Source organism: Ranitomeya variabilis, chromosome 4 (genome assembly GCF_051348905.1).
Source record: "Ranitomeya variabilis isolate aRanVar5 chromosome 4, aRanVar5.hap1, whole genome shotgun sequence".
Classification (NCBI taxonomy): domain Eukaryota; kingdom Metazoa; phylum Chordata; class Amphibia; order Anura; family Dendrobatidae; genus Ranitomeya; species Ranitomeya variabilis.
In genome coordinates, this window is record NC_135235.1 from 246,767,489 (window position 1) to 246,790,549 (window position 23,061).

The 23,061-nt window shown below is 48.7% G+C and overlaps 1 protein-coding gene across 1 annotated transcript in view; it reads right to left on the reverse strand.

Moving 5' to 3' along the window:
• The window catches only part of ADAMTS15 (ADAM metallopeptidase with thrombospondin type 1 motif 15), a 120,728-nt gene that overhangs the window by 5,775 nt on the left and 91,892 nt on the right, over window positions 1-23,061 (reverse strand). The window contains exons 2-5 of the mRNA XM_077249357.1: window positions 20,430-20,562; window positions 11,136-11,303; window positions 9,928-10,211; window positions 3,658-3,835 (exon numbers count right to left, since the gene is read on the reverse strand). Of these exons, the coding sequence (XP_077105472.1) occupies window positions 3,658-3,835; window positions 9,928-10,211; window positions 11,136-11,303; window positions 20,430-20,562 (763 nt within the window). The remainder of the gene's footprint in view (window positions 1-3,657; window positions 3,836-9,927; window positions 10,212-11,135; window positions 11,304-20,429; window positions 20,563-23,061) is intronic.

Genomic DNA, 23,061 nt, shown 5'->3' on the forward strand with positions numbered 1-23,061 from the left:
CTTCGCTTGGATCCGGGGGCTCCGGAAGGTGAGTACATAACAATTTTTTATTTTATTTCTTTTTTTTAACAGGGATATGATGCCCACATTGCTATATACTACGTGGGCTTGGCAATACACTACATGGGCTGGGCAATATACTACATGGGCTGTGCTATATACTACGTGGCTGGGCAATATACTACATGGGCTGTGCTATATACTACGTGGCTGGGCAATATACTACATGGGCTGTGCTATATACTACGTGGCTGGGCAATATACTACATGGGCTGTGCTATATACTACGTGGATGGGCAATATACTACATGGGCTGGGCAATATACTACATGGGCTGTGCTATATACTACGTGGCTGGGCAATATACTACGTGACTATACAACGTGGGCTGCGCATGATACTACATGGACTGCGCAATATACTACGTGGGCTGCGCAATATACAACGTGGCCTGCGCAATATACAACGTGGGCTGCGCAATATACTACGTGTGCTGCGCAATATACTACGTTGGCTGCGCAATATACTACGTTGGCTGCGCAATATACTACGTTGGCTACGCAATATACTACGTGGGCTGCGCAATATACAACGTGGGCTGCGCAATATACAACGTGGGCAGCGCAAAATACTACGTGGGCTGCGCAATATACAACGTGGGCTGCGCAATATACTACGTGGGCTGCGCAATATACTACGTGGGCTGCGCAATATTCTATGTGGGCTGCGCAATGTACAATGTGGGCTGCGCAATATACTACACGGGCTGTGCTATATACTACGTGGCTGGGCAATATACTACATGGGCTGTGCTATATACTACGTGGCTGGGCAATATACTACGTGGACTGCGCAATATACTACGTGGGCTGCGCAATATACAACGTGGGCTGCGCAATATACAACGTGGGCTGCGCAATATACAACGTGGGCAGCGCAATATACTACGTGGGCTGCGCAATATACAACGTGGGCTGCGCAATATACTACGTGGGCTGCGCAATATACTACGTGGGCTGCGCAATATTCTATGTGGGCTGCGCAATGTACAATGTGGGCTGCGCAATATACTACACGGGCTGTGCTATATACTACGTGGCTGGGCAATATACTACATGGGCTGTGCTATATACTACGTGGCTGGGCAATATACTACGTGGACTGCGCAATATACTACGTGGGCTGCGCAATATACAACGTGGGCTGCGCAATATACAACGTGGGCTGCGCAATATACTACGTGGGCTGCGCAATATACTATGTGGGCTGCGCAATGCACTGCGTGGGCTGTGCAATGTACTGCGTGGGCTGCGCAATGTACTCTGTGGGCTGCGCAATGTAATGCGTTGGCTCCGCAATGTACTGTGTGGGCTGCGCAATGTACTGCGTGGGCTGCGCAGTGTACTGCGTGGCTGTGCAATATACTACTTGGGCTATGCTATACACTATGCATACATATTCTAGAATAACCGATGCGTTAGAATCGCTCCACCATCTAGTACATGTAATTTACACGGAGCTCTACCCTGGTGTGACCCCATCATACATGTGATATACACGGAGCTCTAGCCTTGTGTCACCCCAACATACATGTGATATATTATTTATTATGTATTATCATTTATTTCTATAGCACCATTGATTCTATGGTGCTGTACATGAGAAGGGGTTACATACAAATTACAGATATCACTTACAGTAAACAAACTAACAATGACAGACTGATACAGAGGGGCGAGGACCCTGCCCTTGTGGGCTTACATTCTACAGGATTATGGGGAAGGAGACAATAGGTTGAGGGTTGTAGGAGCTCTGGTGTTGGTGAGGCGGTAGCTCCAGTGGTGGTGAGGAGGCAGCGGGGTCAGTGCAGGCTGTAAGCTTTCCTGAAGAGATGGGTTTTCAGGTTTCGTATGAAGGATCCGAATGTGGTTGATAGACGGATGTGTTGGGGCAAAGAATTCTAGAGGATGGGGAATATTCGGGAGAAGTCTTGGAGGCGGTTGGGTGAGGAGCGAATAAGTGTGGAGAGAGAAGGAGGTCTTGGGAGGACCGGAGATTACGTGAGGGAAGATATCGGGAGATTAGTTCAGAGACATATGGAGGAGACAGGTTATTGATGGCTTTGTAGGTCAGTATTAGTAATTTGAACTGGATACGCTGATGGAATGGGAGCCAGTGAAGAGATTTGCAGAGGGAAGAAGGAGTAGCGCAGAGAGAGATGAATTAGTTGGGCAGCAGAGTTAAGGATGGACTGGAGAGGTGGAAGGGTGTTAGCAGGGAGGCCACAGAAAAGGATGTTGCAGTAGTCAAGGCGGGAGATGATGAGGGCATACACAAGCATTTTAGTAGATTGACAGTTGATGAAAGGACGGATTCTGGAGACATTTTTGAGCTGGAGGCGACAGGAGGTGGAAAGAGCTTTGATGTGCGGTTTGAAGGACAGGGCAGAGTCAAGGGTTACTCCGAGGCAGCGGACTTCCAGTACGGGGACAGAGTGATGTTGTTAATTGCGATAGATAGGTCAGGTAAGGAAGATCTATGAGATGGAGGAAAGATGATGAGTTCAGATTTGTCCACATTGAGTTTGAGGAAGCGAGAGGAGAAGAAGAAGGATATGGCTGATAGAAACTCCGGGATTCTGGAAAGCAGAGAGGTGACGTCTGGGCCAGAGAGGTAGATCTGAGTGTCATCAGCATAAAGGTGGTACTGGAATCCGTGGGACTTTGAGTTGTCCCAGGCCAAGTGTATAGATTAAGAAGAGTAGGGGTCCTAGAAGAGAGCCTTGGGGGACTTCAACAGAGAGAGGGTGGGATGAGGAGGTAGTGCGGGAGTGGGAGACGCTGAATGTGTGGTTGGAAAGGTATGAGGAGATCCAGGATAGGGCGAGGTCTTTAACGCCAAAGGAGGAGAGGATCTGTAGTAGGAGGCAGTGGTCAACTGTGTCATAAGCAGAGGACTAGTGACGAGTGAGTATACTCGTTGCTCGGGTTTTCCCGAGCACGCTCGGGTGATCTCCGAGTATTTGTTATTGCTCGGATATATAGTTTTCATCTCCTCAGTTGCATGATTTACAGCTGCCAGATACGCTGAATACATGTGAGGAATGCCTGTTTGTTAGGGAATTCCCACATGTATTCAGCCTGTCCAGCAGTCGTTAATCATGCTGCTGAGCCGATGAAAACTATATCTCCGAGCAATAACAAATACTTGGAGATCATCCGAGCGTGCTCGGGAAAACCCGAGCAACGAGAATACTCGCTCATCACTACAGAGGACAGGTCTAGAAGGAGGAGTATAGCGTATTGTCCATTAGCTTTGGCTGTAAGTAAGTCGTTAGTAATTTTGGTCAGGGCTGTCTCAGTTGAGTGATGGGGCGGAAACCAGATTGCAGATTGTCAAAGAGCAAGTTAGATGAGAGGTGGGAGGTAAGTTCAGCGTTCACATGATATACACGGAGCTCTACCCCAGTGTGTCCTCATCATACATGTGATATACACGGAGCTCTACCCCAGTGTGTCCTCATCATACATGTGATATACACGGAGCTCTACTCTGGTGTGTCCTCATCATACATGTGACATACACGGAGCTCTACTCCGGTGTGTCCTCATCATACATGTGATATACACGGAGCTCTACCCCGCTGTGACTTCTTACCAGTGTCAGGGCAGGGGTTAAGAGAACATGATCGGTATTTCACTCGTAGACCCTCACAATAGGCTCCTCCATGGGACGGCTCTGGATTGTTGCACTCCCGTTTGGCCAGCTGCACGCCCCCTCCGCAGACCCGGGAGCACTGTCCATATGGGCTCCACTTGCCCCATGATCCGTCCACCTTTGGAGAGAGGGAAAGGAAAACTGAACCTCACATACAGACTGCCTGTCCCACACCAACCACGGTGTCATCAGAGGAACTCATTGTAAATTCGGATATAATGGGGGATAATTGTGACTGTGCACAAGTCTACTACATCTGAGTGTTCGTCTCCAGTAGGTGTACACGCTCGAAAATGGTGCATCACAGACTCAGTGTGCACCATTATAGTCTATGGCCCCATTGGTGCATACACTCGAAACCCGTTTTGTGTTGGGTTCGGATGTAAACCCCGATGGGAGCCACTGAACGGGTGCCTAAATGTAATGTGATCGCACCCTAAATATTGCGCCTATTGGGCCGGATTCATACATCCATGTTTCATAGACCGGCCGCCAGTCTCCTGAGCCAAACCTGACAGTCTCGTATATGTCTATGAGGATGTTTGGTTCATCTCTGTGAGTCATCGATATGTGTATGTGGCTTTATAGAAGGATAATTGCACAGCACAATGCAGAGCAGATGTGGGACCCCGGGGAACAGGACACCAGTATGTATCTCAGGTACAGAACACCATGTTCTGAGATGTGCGAATACCTGTGCCCGCAGCTCTGCCATACATGGCATCCTCTGTGCCCGACCATATGAGGAAGAAAACAAGGACTTGTAATATAAGCCATCATAGAGGAATCTGCAGAGCTGCAGTTCTGCCTACATGAGAGTGCTCACAGAGGATGGGCAGACGTATGACATGGGACCTGTCACCAGAACCCGCCAACAGATTTACATATAAAAAAAAATGATGACATCGGAGTGCATGTAAATATGTCAGGAGTAGTGTTGAGCGATACCGTCCGATACTTGAAAGTATCGGTATCGGAAAGTATCGGCCGATACCGGCAAAGTATCGGATCCAATCCGATACCGATACCCGATACCAATACAAGTCAATGGGACTCATGTATCGGACGGTATCCCTGATGGTTCCCAGGGTCTGAAGGAGAGGAAACTCTCCTTCAGGCCCTGGGATCCATATTAATGTGTAAAATAAAGAATTAAAATAAAAAATATTGCTATACTCACCTCTCCGGAGGCCCCTGCACCTTACCGAGGGAACCGGCAGCGTTCTTTGTTTAAAATTTGCGCTTTTCTTTCCTTTACGTGAAGTCCCGGCTTGTGATTGGTCGCGTGCCGCCCATGTGGCCGGGACGCAACCAATCACAGCAAGCCGTGACGTAATTTCAGGTCCTTCAGGATTTTAAAATTACGTTCCGGCGTTGTGATTGGTTGCGTCGCAGTCACATGGGCGACGCAACCAATCACAGCAAGCCGTGACGTAATTTCAGGTCCTTCAGGATTTTAAAATTACGTCCCGGCTTTGTGATTGGTTGCGTCGCGGTCAACCAATCACAAGCCGGGAGGCTGGACACGCGCGCATTTTAAAATGCGCGCTTGTCCAACCTCCCGTGACGTCCCGGCTTGTGATTGGTTGCTTCGCGGTCAACCAATCACAAGCCGGGAGGCTGGACACGCGCGCATTTTAAAATGCGCGCTTGTCCAACCTCCCGTGACGTCCCGGCTTGTGATTGGTTGCTTCGCGGTCAACCAATCACAAGCCGGGAGGCTGGACACGCGCGCATTTTAAAATGCGCGCTTGTCCAGCCTCCCGGCTTGTGATTGGTTGATCGCGACGCAACCAATCACAAGCCGGGACGTCACGGGAGGCTGGACAAGCGCGCATTTTAAAATGCGCGCGTGTCCAGCCTCCCGTGACGTCACGGCTTGTGATTGGTTGCGTCGCCCATGTGACTGCGACGCAACCAATCACAAAGCCGGGACGTAATTTTAAAATCCTTAAGGACCTGAAATTACGTCACGGCTTGCTGTGATTGGTTGCGTCGCCCATGTGACTGCGACGCAACCAATCACAAAGCCGGGACTTCACGTAAGGAAAGAAAAGCGCGAATTTTAAACAAAGAACGCTGCCGCTTCCCTCGGTAAGGTGCAGGCTGCGTCGGAGAGGGGAGTATAGCAATATTTTTTATTTTAATTCTCTCTTTTACACATTTTTACATTAATGTTGTTTCGATACCGATACCCGATACCACAAAAGTATCGGATCTCGGTATCGGAATTCCGATACAGCAAATATCGGCCGATACCCGATACTTGCGGTATCGGAATGCTCAACACTAGTCAGGAGTCCACCGTGTCACCCTCAGAACTATAGGGTCTGTCTGTTCTGGTGTTTGCGCCTCTGCTGGGCTGCCTGCGCCTCTGCTGGGCTGCCTGCGCCTCTGCTGGGCTGTCTGCGCCTCTGCTGGGCTGTCTGCGTCTCTGCTGGGCGGTCCGCAACTCTGCTGGGCTGTCTGCACCTCTGCTGGGCTGTCCGCGCCTCTGCTGGGCCCTCTGTGCCTCTGCTGGGCCCTCTGTGCCTCTGCTGGGCTGTCTGCACCTCTACTGGGCCCTCCGTGCCTCTGCTGGGCTGTCTGCACCTCTACTGGGCTGTCCGCACATATTCTGGGCTGTCCGCAACTCTGCTGGGCTGTCTGCGCCTCTGCTGGGCTGTCGGCATATCTTCTGGGCTGTCTGCGCCTCTGCTGGGCTGTCTGTGTCTCTGCCGGGCCGTCCTTGCCTCTGATGAGGTGTCAGCGCATCTGTTGGGCTTTCTGCATGTCTGCTGGGGAGTCCAGGCCTCTGTTGTGCTGTCTGCAGCTCTGCCGGGCTGTCTTCACCTCTGTTGGGTTGTCTGCATCTTTGCTGGGCTGTCTGCACCTCTGTCGTGCTGCCCAAGCCACTGTTCGTCTGTCTGTGCGTGCCTCTGTTGGTCTGTCAGCATCTCTGCTGGGCTGTCTGTGCCTGTGTTGTGCTGTCTGCACCTGTGCTGGGCTGTCTTCATCTCTGCTGGTGTGTGCACCTCTGTTGGGTTGTCTGCATCTCTGGTGGGCTGTCTGTGTTGGGCTGTGTGCACCTCTGTCGCGCTGCCCAAGCCTCTGTTGGTCTGTCAGCATCTCTGCTGGGCTGGCAGTGCCTGTGTTGGGCTGTCCGAGCCTCTGCTGGGGTGTCAATGCCTTAGCTGGGGTGTCTGCACCTCCGTGGGCCTGTCAGCATCTCTGCTGGGCTGTCTGTGTCTGTCTGTGTTGGGCTGTCAATGCCTCTGCTGGGGTGTCTGTGGCTCTTCCAGAATGTCTGCGCTTCTGCCGAGTAGTCCGCACCTCTGCCTGTCTGTCCGCGCCTCTGTGTATCAGGCTTATATCCAGTTTCCATCTGTGGATCCTGGGGTTGTCCATGCCACTGTAGTGGCCTGACAGGGTCACCATAGATTGGGTCACTCTGCTCTTTCCTCCCATTACGCGATCTCATGATCCTGGAGGGGTGCTGGCTCACTAAGTCTGTGCACCCTCTGGCCCCTGACAGGCACGTAGCATGAGCACTGCAGCCGTGTTTGATGCTATGGATGGGGAGTGTCATGGAAGTTTCACAACTCTCTTCCATCATATTAACAACCCTCAGAACAAACACTAACAGATGTGAATCTGCAGCCATATTTATCTGAAGGTCGCATATGTCACATAGTATAAGCCGTGACCGCCCAGATCATCATTGCGGCCCCTCAGTACTGTCACATCTGTAAGGATCAGTCAGGTCATGTATGAAGGTCATAGGTCACACATAAATGGCCACATCTGTGGTCCAGCCTGATGGGCCCTGGTGTCTACAGCTGTGGTACAATGGTGGGATGGCAGGGTTCCGTTACACCGGGGTCCACTGCGGCAGTGCTGGGTCTATGACAGATTGGTCACAGTAATATGGCCTGAGTCTGTGTATGGAGGGACGAGGTCTCTGGGGGTCCTCATCCCTGCGCACAGCTGCGTCTTTGGACAGCAATTACCACGGTGCGTTCAGCCAGGGAGCGGCGGACGTCACACTTGTCTGCCTTCCATCCTCTGCAGGACATTCTCACAGTATATCACCCAGACGGACAGGAGCTGGCACGGTGCGCCGCGCCGTATCCAACAGTATCGGCGAACACATGAGAACCCCGCGAGGCCGAAATCAGGACGATTCTCACCACATTAATAAGTCATGTGATCGCTGAAGACGTATACATACATACACAGCTCTGGCAACAATGAAGAGACCACCACATCACATCCCTGTCATGGCCGCCCACTCTCCAGACCAGAACCCACTGAAAACCTCTGGAATGTAATCAGGAGGAAGATGGATAGTCACAAGCCATCAAACACAGAAGAACTGCTGACATTATTGTACCAGGAGCGGCATAAGGTCACCCAGGAGCAGAGTGAGAGTCTGGTGGAAAGCTGCCAAGACGCAGGAAAGCTGGGATCAACAATCATGGTTATTCCACAAAATATTGATTATTGAACTCTTCCTGAGGTAAAACATTAGTATTGTTGTTTCTAAATGACTATGAACTTGTTTTTTTGCATTATTTGAGGTCAGGAAGCAATGCATTTTTATTTTGACCATTTTTCTTTGTCAGAAAAAAATACAAAATGTATTGCTTGGAACTTCGGAGATGTTGTCAGTAGTTTATAGAATAAAAGAACAATTTACATTTTACTCGCAAATATAAAGAGGAAAATCAGACAAACCGGACATTCTGCAGTGGTCTCTTGATGTTTGCCAGCGCTGTATATATCCCTTAATGACGCCAGTACTTCTTCTTACTGACCTGAGATATAAGAGAATAGCGCCCCACACAGGTGACAATCCCGCAGCTGTCGCTATACTCTATAGCTGACAACTTGCTGTATCAGCCACGATCAGGGTTGTCACTGTCCATATCTGTTTAACCCCATAGATGCTGCTCTCAAGAGTGACTACATCACATAAATGGTTAACAGTGTGGGGGCTTCTCCCGATTTATCCCCATCGGCACCCAGAGATCGTGAGTGTGAGGTCCTGATGTTTGTGATGGCACTTCATGGCCAAATAGCGGCCTCAGAGTCTCCCGGCGACAGCGGCTGGATCAGAGGATAGCACATTTAGGTGGTAAAAATACACTTTTCTGTTTCTGTCATGTCACTTTGCATTTATTCCTGAAAATCATCTGAAGGGTTAATAAACTACCTGACTGCAGTTTTCAATATGTTGATCGGTGCGGTTTTTAAAATGGTGTCACTTTTGGGGGTTTCCCAACATATAGGACCCTCAAAGTCACTTCAAACCTGAATAGGTTCCTATATAAATAAGTTTTGTAAATTTCCTTGAAAAATGAAAAATTACTGCTCCATTTCTAAACCTCCTAAAATGCTAACAAAATAAAAGAACATTATACAGATGGGGTTGATGTAAAGCCGACGTGGGGAATGTTATTTATTAAGGTTTTCTGTGCTATGACTCTCTGGATTACAGGGAGAATAAGTCAAAGTTTGATAATTGCACTTTTTTTACATTTTTGTCAATTTTTTTATATTTCTTTTATAAATAAACACAAAATACATCCACCTAAATTTACCATTATCATAAAGTATAATGTGTGACGAAAAAAACAACCTCAGAATCACGTTGAAGCTCCAGAGTCATCACCACATAAAGTGACACTAGTCAGATTTCATAAATGTGGCTCGGTCCCTAAGGGGTTATCCATGTATGAGACAGTGCACAGGGGCGCGTTCACACTGCGCTCACAGACAGAACCTAGAATACAAACCTCATAATTCTGATGATGGAGGACACGGGTGGTCACCAGATACTGATGATGGGGATGATGGGTGGTCACCAGATACCGATGATGGAGATGACAGGTGGTCACCAGATACCGATGATGGAGATGACGGGCGGTCACCAGATACTGATGATGGAGGACATGGGCGGTCACCAGAGACTGATGATGGAGGAGACGGGAGGTCACCAGATTCTGATGATGGAGGTGATGGGCGGTCACCAGATTCTGATGGGATTTTGATAAATTAACCAGATGTAAACTCTTGTCACTTCCATTTGTTGAATCTTCTGACATTGCAGCCCTCTTGCACAGCACTGTATGTTGGGTCATGTATCGGTAATGTGCATGAACTGTGGAGAACATGCCGCCTCTCAGTGCACAGCTTGCCGGCAGTGCCGCACACTATGCCAGGCCTCACCTTGTATCGCGTGCTGCTGTGTCTTTCCACACAGGATCCATTCAGGCAGAACTTGCCATCACTGCAGCTGGTGCCGTCTGCCCAGGGGAAGTGTCGTGTCTGGCACACCAGCTGCCCGCGGGCTCGGCCCGTGCACCACAGCTTGGTGCAGTACTGCATGTAGGGGCAAGGCTTGGATCCCAGACCAAAGGCAAGCTCACACTGCCGGCCCAGGCTGTAGCTGATCCCCGGGAGCTCTTCTGGAAAGGATATTGGCTTTGCCGGCTCATCCAGGAGACAATCACCTAAAGCAATGGAGAGAGAGATGTGAAAGCACAGAAGAGGTGGCAGAGTGGCAGACGCTACGCCATACTGTATACGGTGCCCGGAATACGATATATACGCTGTGATATTCATGACTGCAGGAAGACGGAGCAGGAGATGTGGCACCAGCTCAGGTGAGTCTCTGTCCTGCAGGTAGGGCCGGCAGCTTTTCTCACTTGCAGTACCTCTTTCCACCACTCGAACTATCACACATCTTTTCCATAAATACCAATGAGAGAGCGCCACCAGCAGCGGAATCAGTAAGAATATTGGCTCTCCAATGTGAACTTTGCAACCTAAAACTTTATAGGAACAGCGGCTACAGCCAACAATTACCTATAGCATCACATAGGTGGAGCTGCCATTGAGGGGGCAGTCTACTGATCTCACTAACACACCTCATGACCCCTAAAATAAAGGAGCCATCACCCCGCAGACTCCACCTGTCAGAACATTAAATCCAGATCTCGTGTTAAGTTTACAAATACAACCACATGCCAAGAGTAAACTGTTTAAAGAGGCTTCAGAGCCGAGCCAGAGCGCGCACTAAACCATTCAGCTGTGGAAACCATTAGGGACTGGACCCAGCTGTCGGTCCACTTCACAGCCCAGCGTCACCGCCACACCCTGCACAGCACTGCCCTTCCCATACGGCCTCATACTAACCTCCCCCCAGCGAGCAATGGCTGGCACATAGAAGTATCTGTATGGAAACATGGGCATCATCACACAGAAATTGCTGTCCTGTGGCCCCTGTTATATGGTGGTTGCCGAGGGCCCAAAGCGGGTCCTGTACCACCGATATAATATATAAACATATATGTATGAGGCTTCAGTCCTGAGGCCCAGAGCAGTCTCCGCTCACCATTGGGTCACTCAGTTATGGAGGATGATGTGATCCTCACCATGCCCACTGTCCAGGAAGTCTGTAATGATGGCAGCACTGCACCCAGACCATGGATTGGATCGGTCAATTTGGATCAGTGTGGGCGACATCATGTGGTTTTCCTTCAACTTCCCGAACACCTCCTCGCAGGCCTTGACGTTGTCATGTGGCATGTTGAACACGTGACCTATGGAGAGGAGAACGCAGTCAGGAGAGAAGACAGTGAGACTTTTACAGCTGCCTTATTTATGGCACTGGAAATCTGATGAGATGGGATATTGAGCAATTGTGATTTACTTCCCTCATCCACAAACATGTGTAAAGTATTTGATGAGGAGGAAGGGAGGCTGCAAATCCTGGGAGACAGGAGGAATTCTCTCCATTATTAGGGGATGGTCAGTCCACAAATGAAGGACAACAAAGCGTAAGTGAAAGAGGAGAAAATGAGCGATCCTTCTCCTCAATAGCTGGGAGGTACCGCCATGGGTACAAGGATAAACCCAAAAATGCAAGGGAAACTCACACAAGCACAGGCGCGACATTCACGCAGAATGTAGATAACTGGCATACATGTTCAGCATTGATCTTCAGTGACATGTCCATGCACATAACACCATCTCTGCCTCTATTACCCCAGAGCTGCCAATGATGGAGCTGCATCATAACCCCAGTCAGGTATCATGGAGGAACCTTTCACCTTAAAATAATAAAATATCTCCAAAAAATAGAAATCCCTGATCTTTTTTCTACCCTCAAGACAAACAACAATTCTGTTCAGCTGTTTCCAAGTAATTTATGCTTCATCTAAGTGACAGCAGGAAACTGGCGGGTATGGCTGCTCCTGCAGAAGTGGTCACTTTCCCAGACTTTAGTGTGGCATTGTTTGGCAAGTGAGCAATTCAAAAGCATCTGCCAAACAGATAAATCCTTTTGGATTTTTTGTTTGGCCTTCTATAGAAGAGGAGAAATAGAATGAAGAAAATACATTGAGGATGCATATATGGAGGTGGTTTGGATTACTCTAGGTGGATATACATGATGTGAGTCCTTCACATTTTACCCATGTGTAGTAGTATCCTGTTGATGACGTAGTCACAACCATGCACTTCCAACTCATCACTGGGATACACTATATTGGATGAGGGAAGACTAGAAAAAACAAGAGAAAATTGAAATATGTTCAGTCTTATGTAGGATCACTGCACCTGTAACTCGTACATTGGAACATATGTGTTGTTATGTATGTGACCAGTCAGCACATTATTATTAATTTTCCTTACTCTGTCTTATTAATATTACTTATGTTTCATTCCGCTCTCTTCTGATTTAATGGAGGTGGAGAGATCTGCACATTCACATAGAAAAATTAGTTCTTAGCTTGCAAATATGGAACCCTATATTTGTGTTTTGATAACTAGTGACCATGCATCAGGGGTTTGAATAGACCCCATGACGGGACCTTATATCCATTAGTGAAGGCCCTCACTAAATGTCAATGGCTGTAAGATGCAGAATCCATGCACCTAGAAATCCCTGTATGAATCCCGTAGAGACTGGTTACCAAATGGCACAGTGCTCCCGGGCCTTATGGTGGCCCTCTATGGCCACTATGGTTGTGCTGCTGTAATGAATAACACCACAGGTTTGATAGAGAGGCCACTGACACACTTTTCTGAGTGCAGATGTAAACGATTTAGTGAAGTGTTTATAAAGAATAAATTCTTGCAGATCAGAATACAAGAATTACTAAGAGCCACAATGGCAGCAGATGAGAAAGAATGGAGGTGTCTCTGTATTTGTGAGGTGCTACAGAGTTCTTTCACTGTGTAAAAATACCAAACCTTCAGCTGTGACTCGGTGTCATTTTCCATGTGCTCATCCCTGTGTAAGACAAGGCAGCATCACTCCATGGCCTGCAGATCACAGCAGGAAGGCTCTGCTCTCACCAAGTCATTCACAGCTACAGAACTCTATAAATTATCTAAGTCCATCCCCCACACACAGTAACAGACACACAAACAGGGAAGAGATTTTCCTTTTGCCGAATACAGCACATCATGTTTTGTACAAGACTGGTGCAATTAACATTCATTGTGCACAAGGGAAACTATTCACCCCCTCAAGTCACCATGTCGTAGATGCATCTCATCTGGGAATCGGATTTGCACATTTGGATGTTGCAATTTGCCTCTTCTTTGTAAAACTGTTGGAGACAGTCAAGACTATGGCCTGTGGCTCAGTGGTTAGCACTATACAATATACAGGGCAGAACAATGGTTCAGTGGTTAGCACTGTACTTTATATAGGGATGCATTATAGCCCAGTGGTTAGCACTGTATTATAGGGATGCACGATGGCTCAGTGTTTAGCACTGTATTATATATAGGGATGCACAATGGTTCAGTGGTTAGCACTGTACTATATAGGGATGCACGATGACTCAGTGGTTAGCATTGTACAATATACAGGGCAGCACAATGGCTCAGTGGTTAGCATGGTACAATATACAGGGCAGCATAATGGCTCAGTGGTTAGCATTGTACTATATATAAGGATGCTTGATGGTTTAGTGGTTAGCACTGTAAAATATATAGGGATGCATGATGGCTCAGTGGTTAGCACTGTACAATATGCAGGGCAGCACACTGGCTCAGTGGTTAGCACTGTACTATATGGGGATGCACGATGGCCCGTGGTTAGCACTGTTCTATATAAAGGGATGCACGATGGCTCAGAGGTTAGTACTGTACTATATATAGGGATGCACGATAGCTCAGTGGTTAGCACTGTACAATATGCTGGGCAGCACAATGGCTCAGTGGTTAGCACTGTACTATATATAGGGATGCACGATGGCTCAGTAGTTATCACCGTTCCCTTGCAGAGCTGGGATTCTGGGTTAAAATCTCACAATGGACAACATCTACAATGAGTTTGTATGTTCTCTTATTTTCGTGGTTTTCCGGTTTCCTCACACACTACAAAAAAATGATAGTGAATGTAGATTGTGAGCCCCGATGGGGCAGTGATGGTGATAAAGCTGTGGAATTAATGGCGCTAATAAGGGAATAATAATGAGCAGCTCAAAACCCGAACTGAAGTTCTCACTGAGATTCTCCAATTTGCATAATTATTCACCCCCCTTATAATGACACACAGAAGTCATAACTTTCCTCCTTACACTAAGTGCAGACCTATATGTGACGGAGTTAACCCAAGTGATTTTTTACTAAGGTGTGAATCTTTTATATTTAGGCACTGCACACGATGTACCGCTGGTCTGGTCACAGGATCTATCATTTACAGTCTCCATTTCCAGAAATGTTACGGACCAGACTGGGATTAATCTGCCCTGACACAGACACAAGAGTTGGACTCGAGCACTTACAGATGAAACTAGAAGTTTCCATCCATTATATATAAAGACACATCTGCAGGTTTCTCTCAAACCGCTCCCGTCTTAGGTCAATTAGGATTAATTAATTAATTAATAATTATTAATATTTGCCAAATGCCAGAATAATGAGAGAATGTTTTAAGGCATTTTTATTACTTACTACAAAGTCAAAAGTTTCCATCCATTTCACTAGTATTTGGTGCCATTGCCCTTACACTGAATGACTTGGGTTAGACATTTGGGATCTCCTTCCATAAGCTTCTCACAATAGATGGTTGGAATTTGGGCCCATTCCTCCTGACAAAACTGGTGTCACTGATCCAGGTCTGTATGTCGCCTCGCCCACGCCAACCTTTTCAGCTTTGCCCATAAATTTTCAATAGGATTGAGATCAGGGCTTTGTGATGGCCGCTCCAAAACACTGACTTTGTTATTGCATTCTGTGCAAGCCAGGGTGTGGCCTCTCTGTTTCTGAGCTAGAGATTGTATATAAGGTTCCCCAGACTGGTGTCTCACTGGTTGGGCCTGGTTCTTTTGTCTGCCCTTATTCACACTGAGGTCAACATTGACACATGGTAAGGTTTTAATATTAGACAGCGTAGGACTGTCCCGATCAGAGTTACCTTGTCGGAGGTGGGATGGCTTTTATGCTATTTTTTATCAAAAACAGTATTACTAAAAACTCTGCATTATTTCAAGGGAACCTGTCACCCCCCTAGGCGTTTGTAACTAAAAGAGCCACCTTCTGCAGCACTGATGCTGCATTCTGACAAGGTGGCTCTTTTACTTTGGGTCCCTGGCACTGCTGCAATAATCGCTTTTGAAATTTGTTCCTCATACCGTGAAATCATCTTGGGGGTAGGTCTTTCCCCCGAATCTAGATGCCTCACAGCCGTCAATCATGGCCTCGGCGCGCCGGGCGCCACCTCCTCTTCCTTCGGTAGTGTCCCCGGCGCCTGCGCTGTTGTTTCTTTGGGGGGGCATGCGCAGTTGCACTGCCCTTTGAACTTACAGCGCAGGCACCGGGGACGCTACTGAAGGAAGAGGAGGCGGCATCCAGCCGAAAAAATAGGTTTTTGGAATGTGTGAGAAAACCAAAGTACCCGGAGGAAACCCATGCAAACACGGGGAGAACATACAAACTCCTTGACTATTCAATCTATTTGCACAGTCTTTCCCTCTCTGCTTTTGAAGTCAACAAACTGGCTCCAAAATACAATGCAAAATTACCATATCAGCAAACATCAATAGTCAAAAGTAAGCACACACTGTGTTATATGAAATATCAGCTTACAAGTCACTATTACAGGCTTACCCAAACAAAAGTCTGTTTTCTTGACCCACCAGAAATCAACACTTAAATCCAAAAGCCAACATACAGATGAAAAGTCAAATCTTCTTGGTTTGCAAAACATAGTCGTCTGGGTAATTAAGATATAATCTGGTTTCTTCACACAACCCAAAACATCCAAATAACGCTGATCAAAAGTTGACATACACTGGTGATTTTGGCCTGATAACATGCACAGAAGTTGACACAAATGGGTTTGAATGGCTACTAAAGGTAGCATCCTCTCCTGTGACCTGTTTGCTTGTAATATGTAACGAATAGAAACGGAAGAACAGATGGTGAAGTGCACATTCATTTACTGAAATGTTTGTGAAACCACGGGACCACTAGCAAGGGGGCATGACTAAGCGAACCCCGGGCTCCCGTAGTAAGACCCCTCAAACAGGGCCAGAATGGAAAGTTTGGGAGACGCAGGGTGCTACCTCCAGTTAGACACCTGGTACATGGCAGCTGACTCTGCCGGACTGGTGGGCAGGCAGGTATGGCAAGTAGCAGAGAACCAAGCAGGAGATAAGTGGCTCAAGCGGGTAGCGGGCGACAGCTGGCACGGAGAGAAGCAGGTGGTGCAGGCATAGTCCTGGAAGGCATGGGAAAGCATGGTAGGTACTCTGAGGAAACAAACTAGAATTAGCGAGGTGCAAGCAGAGCATAACACGCAGGCACAGGAAACCTGGGAACTAGCAACAGGAAACACTCGTTGCTCAGGCACCTCCCTAAGAGCAGAGGTGCCTGAAATAGTATGAGACACTCAGCCATTGGCTGAAACATATCTTTGAAAATGGTGTGCTGTGTCTTTAAGAGACCTCAGTCTGCGGGACGTGCGCAGCGTCCTGGAAGCAGCAGGACCAGGCAGCATGGGACATGGGAGGTGAGCCCCAGGAGACCGGTGTCCCTGCCAGGCACCGTACCGAAGCGGCAGCCCTGAGGCAACAGGCGAGAACCTGGAAAGAGACAGATGTGCTACATAATCAGTGTGTGAGCATAAAAGCTGGGTGAGTTTCTGGGATCCAGACAGACTCTTGCATCTTTAATCCAGCCACTGAGGTTTCTGGATTGTGAGTCATGGGGAAAGCAAAAGAATTGTCAACGGATCTATGGGAAAAAATAGTTGAACTGTATAAAACAGGAAAGGGATACAAAAAGATATCCAAGGAATTGATAATGCCGGTCAGCAGCATTCAAACTGTGATTAACAAATGGAAAATCAGGAGCTCTGTAAAAACAAAACGACGGTCAGGTACACCAACAAAAATGATGTCCACAACTGCCAGGAAAATTGTTCGGTATGCAATAAAAAACCCACAAATATCATCAGTGGAAATAATGGACTCTCTGAAAAATAGCGGTGTGGCTGTTTCACAATAAGGAGGCTCTTGAAGAAAAATGGGCTGCAAGGTCGAGTCAGCAGATGAAAGCCATTACTGCGCAAATGCCACAAAAGTATCTCACCTATAATACGCAAAACAGCACAGAGACAAGCCTCAAAACGTCTGGAAGAAGGTAATTTGGAGTGATGAGACCAAAATTGATCTTTTAGACCACAACCATAAACATTATATTTGGAGAGATTTCAACAAGGCCTATGATGAAAGGAACGCCATTCCTACTGTAAAAGCACAGAGGTGGACCGCTGATGTTTTGGGCAGGGCTGTGAAGTCGGTAAGCCAAACCTCCGACTCTGTCTCCTCAATTTCCATGACAACGACTCCACCAAAATAGGTTCCGACTCAGACTCCACGAATCCGAATCCACAGCCCTGGTTTTAGGGATGTGTGAGCTGCAAAGGCACAGAAAACTTGGTCAAAGTTGAAGGAAAGATGAATGCAGCACGTTATCAGAAAATACTGGAGGCAAATTTGCACTCATCAGCCCGGAAGCTGTGCATAGGACGTACTTGGATGTTCCAACATAACAATGATCTAAAACACAAGGCCAATTCGGCCTGTCATTGGCTACAGCAGAACAAAGTGAAAGTTCTGGAGTGGCCAACTCAGTCTCCTCACCTCAATATCATTGAGCCACTCTAGGGAGATCTCAAACTTGCAGTTCATGCTAGACAGCCCAGGAATTTACAGGAACTGGAGGCGTTTTGCCAAGAAAAGTGGACAGCTTTACCATCTGAGAAAATAAAGATCCTCATCCACAACTACTACTAAAGACTTCAAGCTGTCATTGATGTTAGAGGGGACAATACAACGTATTAAGAAAGGGGGGATGTGAACTTTTGATCAGGTTCATTTGGATGTTTTGGATTGTCATTTTGATTTAAAAAGAGGAAACACAATAGTTTGACAATAAATGGCTTCACCCAACCACTAACCATGAGTGGAGAAAAAGTTTTGGTGTTATCATTCATATTCTCTGAAAAAAAGGCCAAGAAAGCAAAAATTCTGCCGGGGTATGTAAACTTTTGAGCACAACTGTATATAAACATTCAGGGAAACGATATCATTTATTGGAAATACTTCCCCCTAATGGAAGGGGTTTATGTACTGTCAGAAATCAGAATGCCATGTCATCTGCTGCAGAACCTCTTTATGAAGGGATGATGGAGCATATGACATGTCTCTCAAAGTAGATGACATGTTATTAATACCACACACACACAATATAACACACAAATATCAGCAATAAGAGCACAAAGATGGCATCCACAGTGAAGAAAAACACAATTGTGCTCCCTCCTCCTCTCTATAGTCCCAGACTGCTCCCTCCTCCTCTCCATATTCCCAGGCTGCTCCATCCTCCTCTCCAAAGTCCCAGGCTGCTCTCTCCTCCTTTCCATATTCCCAGGCTGCTCCCTCCTCCTCTCCATAGTCCCAGACTGCTCCTTCCTCCTCTCCATAGTCCCAGGCTGCTCCCTTCTCCTCTCCTTAGTCCCAGGCTGCTCCCTCCTCCTCTCCATAGTCCCAGGCTGCTCCCTCCTCCTCTCCATAGACCCAGACTGCTCCCTCCTCCTCTCCATATTCCCATACTGCTCCCTCCTCCTCTCCACCATAGTCCCAGACTGCTCCCTCCTCCTCTTCATTGTCCCAGGCTGCTCCCTCCTCCTCTCCATAGTCCCAGACTGCTCTCTCCTCCTCTCCATAGTCCCAGGCTGCTCCCTCCTCCTCTCCATAGTCTCAGAATGATCCCTCCTCCTCTCCATAGACCCAGACTGCTCCCTTCTCCTCTCCATAGTCCCAGACTGCTCCCTCCTCCTCTCCATAGTCCCAGGATGCTCCCTCCTCCTCTCCATAGTCTCAGACTGCTCCCTCCTCCTCTCCATAGTCCCAGACTGCTCCCTCCTCCTCTCCATAGTCCAACGCTGCTCTCTCCTCCTCTCCATAGTCCCAGACTGCTCACTCCTCCTCTCCATAGTCCCAGGCTGCTCCCTCCTCCTCTCCATAGTTCCAGGCTGCTCCCTCCTCCTCTCCATAGTCCCAGGCTGCTCCCTCCTCCTCTCCATAGTCCCAGGCTGCTCCCTCCTCCTCTCCATATTCCCATACTGCTCACTCCTCCTCTCCATAGTCCAACGCTGCTCTCTCCTCTCCATAGTCCCAGACTGCTCCCTTCTCCTCTCCATAGTCCCAGGCCGCTCCCTCCTCCTCTACATAGTCCCAGGCTGCTCCCTCCTCCTCTACATAGTCCCAGACTGCTCCCTCCTCCTCTCCATAGTCCAACGCTGCTCTCTCCTCCTCTCCATAGTCCCAGACTGCTCCCTCCTCCTCTCCACAGTCCATCGCTGCTCTCTCCTCCTCTCCATAGTCCTAAACTGATCCCTCCTCTCCATAGTCCCAGACTGCACCCTCCTCCTCTCCATAGTCCCACACTGCTCCCTCCTCCTCTCCATAGTCCCACACTGCTCCCTCCTCCTCTCCATAGTCCCACACTGCTCCCTCCTCCTCTCCATAGTCCCACACTGCTCCCTCCTCCTCTCCATAGTCCCAGACTGCTCCCCCTCCTCTCCATAGACCCAGACTGCTCCCTCCTCCTCTCCACAGTCCATCGCTGCTCTCTCCTCCTCTCCATAGTCCTAAACTGATCCCTCCTCTCCATAGTCCCAGACTGCACCCTCCTCCTCTCCATAGTCCCACACTGCTCCCTCCTCCTCTCCATAGTCCCAGACTGCTCCCTACTCCTCTCCATAGTCCCAGACTGCTCCCTCCTCCTCTCCATAGTCCCAGACTGCTCCCTCCTCCTCTCCATAGTCCCAGACTGCTCCCTCCTCCTCTCCATATTCCCAAGCTCCTCCCTCCACCTTTTCATAGTCCCAGACTGCTCCCATCTCCTCTCCATAGTCCCAGACTGCTCCCTCCTCCTCTCCATAGTCCCAGACTGCTCCCTCCTCCTCTCCATAGTCCCAGACTGCTCCCTCCTCCTCTCCATATTCCCAGGCTCCTCCCTCCTCCTTTTCATAGTCCCAGACTGCTCCCACCTCCTCTCCATAGTCCCAGACTGCTCTCTCCTTCTCTCCATAAGCCCAGACTGCTCCCTAGTCCTCTCGATGGTACCAAACTCCTAAGTCCTCACCTTTTATGAGCACCCTTTTCCATGTCAATTTCTATTGTTTTGGGTTTACTCACCAAGTTCATGAGCTGTAGTGAACGCTGAGGGGAGCCCATCATCCTCAATCACTGAGCAGCTGCGCTTAGGATCACACATGGTTCCCACATCTGCCATTCCTAGAGTGTCACAGGTGGAGGCGCCGCACAGGTCCTACAAGAGGGAATGAAATAAATACTCTGCAGAATTGACACCAGAAAGCACCAACAAATCGCTGCATCTCTCACTTCACGCTCTCTGAGAAGACTGAAGAGATAAAATCCCTTTAAGGCTATGTGCACACGTTGCGGATTTTGCTGCGGATCCGCAGCGGATTTGACACTGCGGATCTGCAGCTGTTTTCCATGCGTTGTACAGTACCATGTAAACCTATGGAAAACAAAATCCGCAGTGCACATGCTGCGGAAAAAAAACGCGCGCAAACGCAGCACTGTTTTTTCCCCGCACAAAAGCTGTGGTAAATCCTTGGAAAGTCCGCAGGTAATCCGGAGTGCAGTTTACCTGCAGATTTTGCAAAAACAGTGTGGAAAAATCTGCACACCAATCCGCAACGTGTGCACATAGCCTCAGACTCCACAGATATGTGATACGCACCCATCACTGCACTTCATGTGACCATGGCATGTTACTGCGCCGGGCATTGTGCTCCATGTTATAGAGGCTCAGCCTCTTTTTAGAGCCTCTATGGTTAACAGAAGAGGTAATTCTAATAAGTTATCTTGCCAGTGAGATGCAGTTAATCAAAGTAATAGAAGAGCTGAGTGTAAGGGCAGAATAAGAACAGCACAGACTAAGAATAATCAGGTGGCTTGCTTGCAAAGACAAAGGTGTGAACAGCAGCCTTGTTAGCTGAGACAAAGGTGTGAACAGCAGCCTTGTTAGCAGAGGACAAAGGTGTGAACAGCAGCCTTGTTAGCCGAGGCAAAGGTGTGAACAGCAGCCTTGTTAGCCGAGGCAAAGGTGTGAACAGCAGCCTTGTTAGCCGAGGCAAAGGTGTGAACAGCAGCCTTGTTAGCTGAGGCAAAGGTGTGAACAGCAGCCTTGTTAGCAGAGGCAAAGGTGTGAACAGCAGCCTTGTTAGCAGAGAAAGGTGTGAACAGCAGCCTTGTTAGCTGAAACAAAGGTGTGAACAGCAGCCTTGTTAGCCGAGGCAAAGGTGTGAACAGCAGCCTTGTTAGCCGAGGCAAAGGTGTGAACAGCAGCCTTGTTAGCCGAGGCAAAGGTGTGAACAGCAGCCTTGTTAGCCGAGGCAAAGGTGTGAACAGCAGCCTTGTTAGCCGAGGCAAAGGTGTGAACAGCAGCCTTGTTAGCCGAGGCAAAGGTGTGAACAGCAGCCTTGTTAGCCGAGGCAAAGGTGTGAACAGCAGCCTTGTTAGCCGAGGCAAAGGTGTGAACAGCAGCCTTGTTAGCCGAGGCAAAGGTGTGAACAGAAGCCTTGTTAGCAGAGAAAGGTGTGAACAGCAGCCTTGTTAGCTGAGACAAAGGTGTGAACAGCAGCCTTGTTAGCTGAGACAAAGGTGTGAACAGCAGCCTTGTTTAGCAGAGACAAAGGTGTGAACAGCAGCCTTGTTAGCAGAGACAAAGGTGTGAACAGCAGCCTTGTTAGCAGAGATGAGCTACCTTTCAGGTTCCTCAGTACACCAAAGCTGATAGTGTAATAGCACCAGAAGTCACAGGACTAATTTAGGCTGCAGTTGCAGATTGCAATTCAGAGGAGATGATTAGACACCTGGCTGGAGCCAAGAAAAAGTGGATGATGAGGCATAATCAAAAGACAAGGCATCTGCCTGAGCCGGCCATGAAAGGTCAATGCTGATGATGGCAGCGGTGCTGCAAGGCTAACAGAGTTAGGCTACTTTCACACTGGCGTTTTTTGTCCTCCGTCGCAATGCGTCGTTTTGGTCAAAAAACGCATCCTGCAAAAGTGCTTGCAGGATACGTTTTTTGTCCATAGACTAACATTAACAACGCATTGCGACAAATTGACATACGTCGCAACCATCGTGCGACGGTTGCGCCGTGTTGTGGCGGACCGTCGGCTGCAAAAAACGTTACATCTAACGTTTTTTGCTGCCGACGGTCCGCTTTTTCCGACCGCGCATGCGCGGCCAGAACTCCGCCCCCGCCTCCCCGCACTTCCCCGCACCTCACAATGGGGCAGCGGATGCGCTGGAAAAATGCATCCACTGCCCCCGTTGTGCGGCGTATACAACGCCAGCGTCGGTAACCTCGGCCCGACGCACTGCGACGGGCCGAGCCCGACGCTAGTGTGAAAGTAGCCTAACCCAGTGTATTATAGTGCAGATGGAGCCAGCCATGGGAGAAGGAAGCAAGGCCTGGAGCTTGTGCCAGGACAGATGAGTTAGGCTACTTTCACACTAGCGTCGGGCTCGGCCCGTCGCAGTGCGTCGGGCCGAGGTTACCGACGCTAGCATTGTATACGCCGCACAACGGGGGCAGCGGATGCATTTTTCCAGCGCATCCGCTGCCCCATTGTGAGGTGCGGGGATGTGCGAGGAGGTGGGGGCGGAGTTCCGGCCGCGCATGCGCGGTCGGAAAAAGCGGACCGTCGGCAGCAAAAAACGTTAACTTTTTTGCAGCCGACGGTCCGCCACAACACGGCGCAACCGTCGCACGACGGTTGCGACGTGT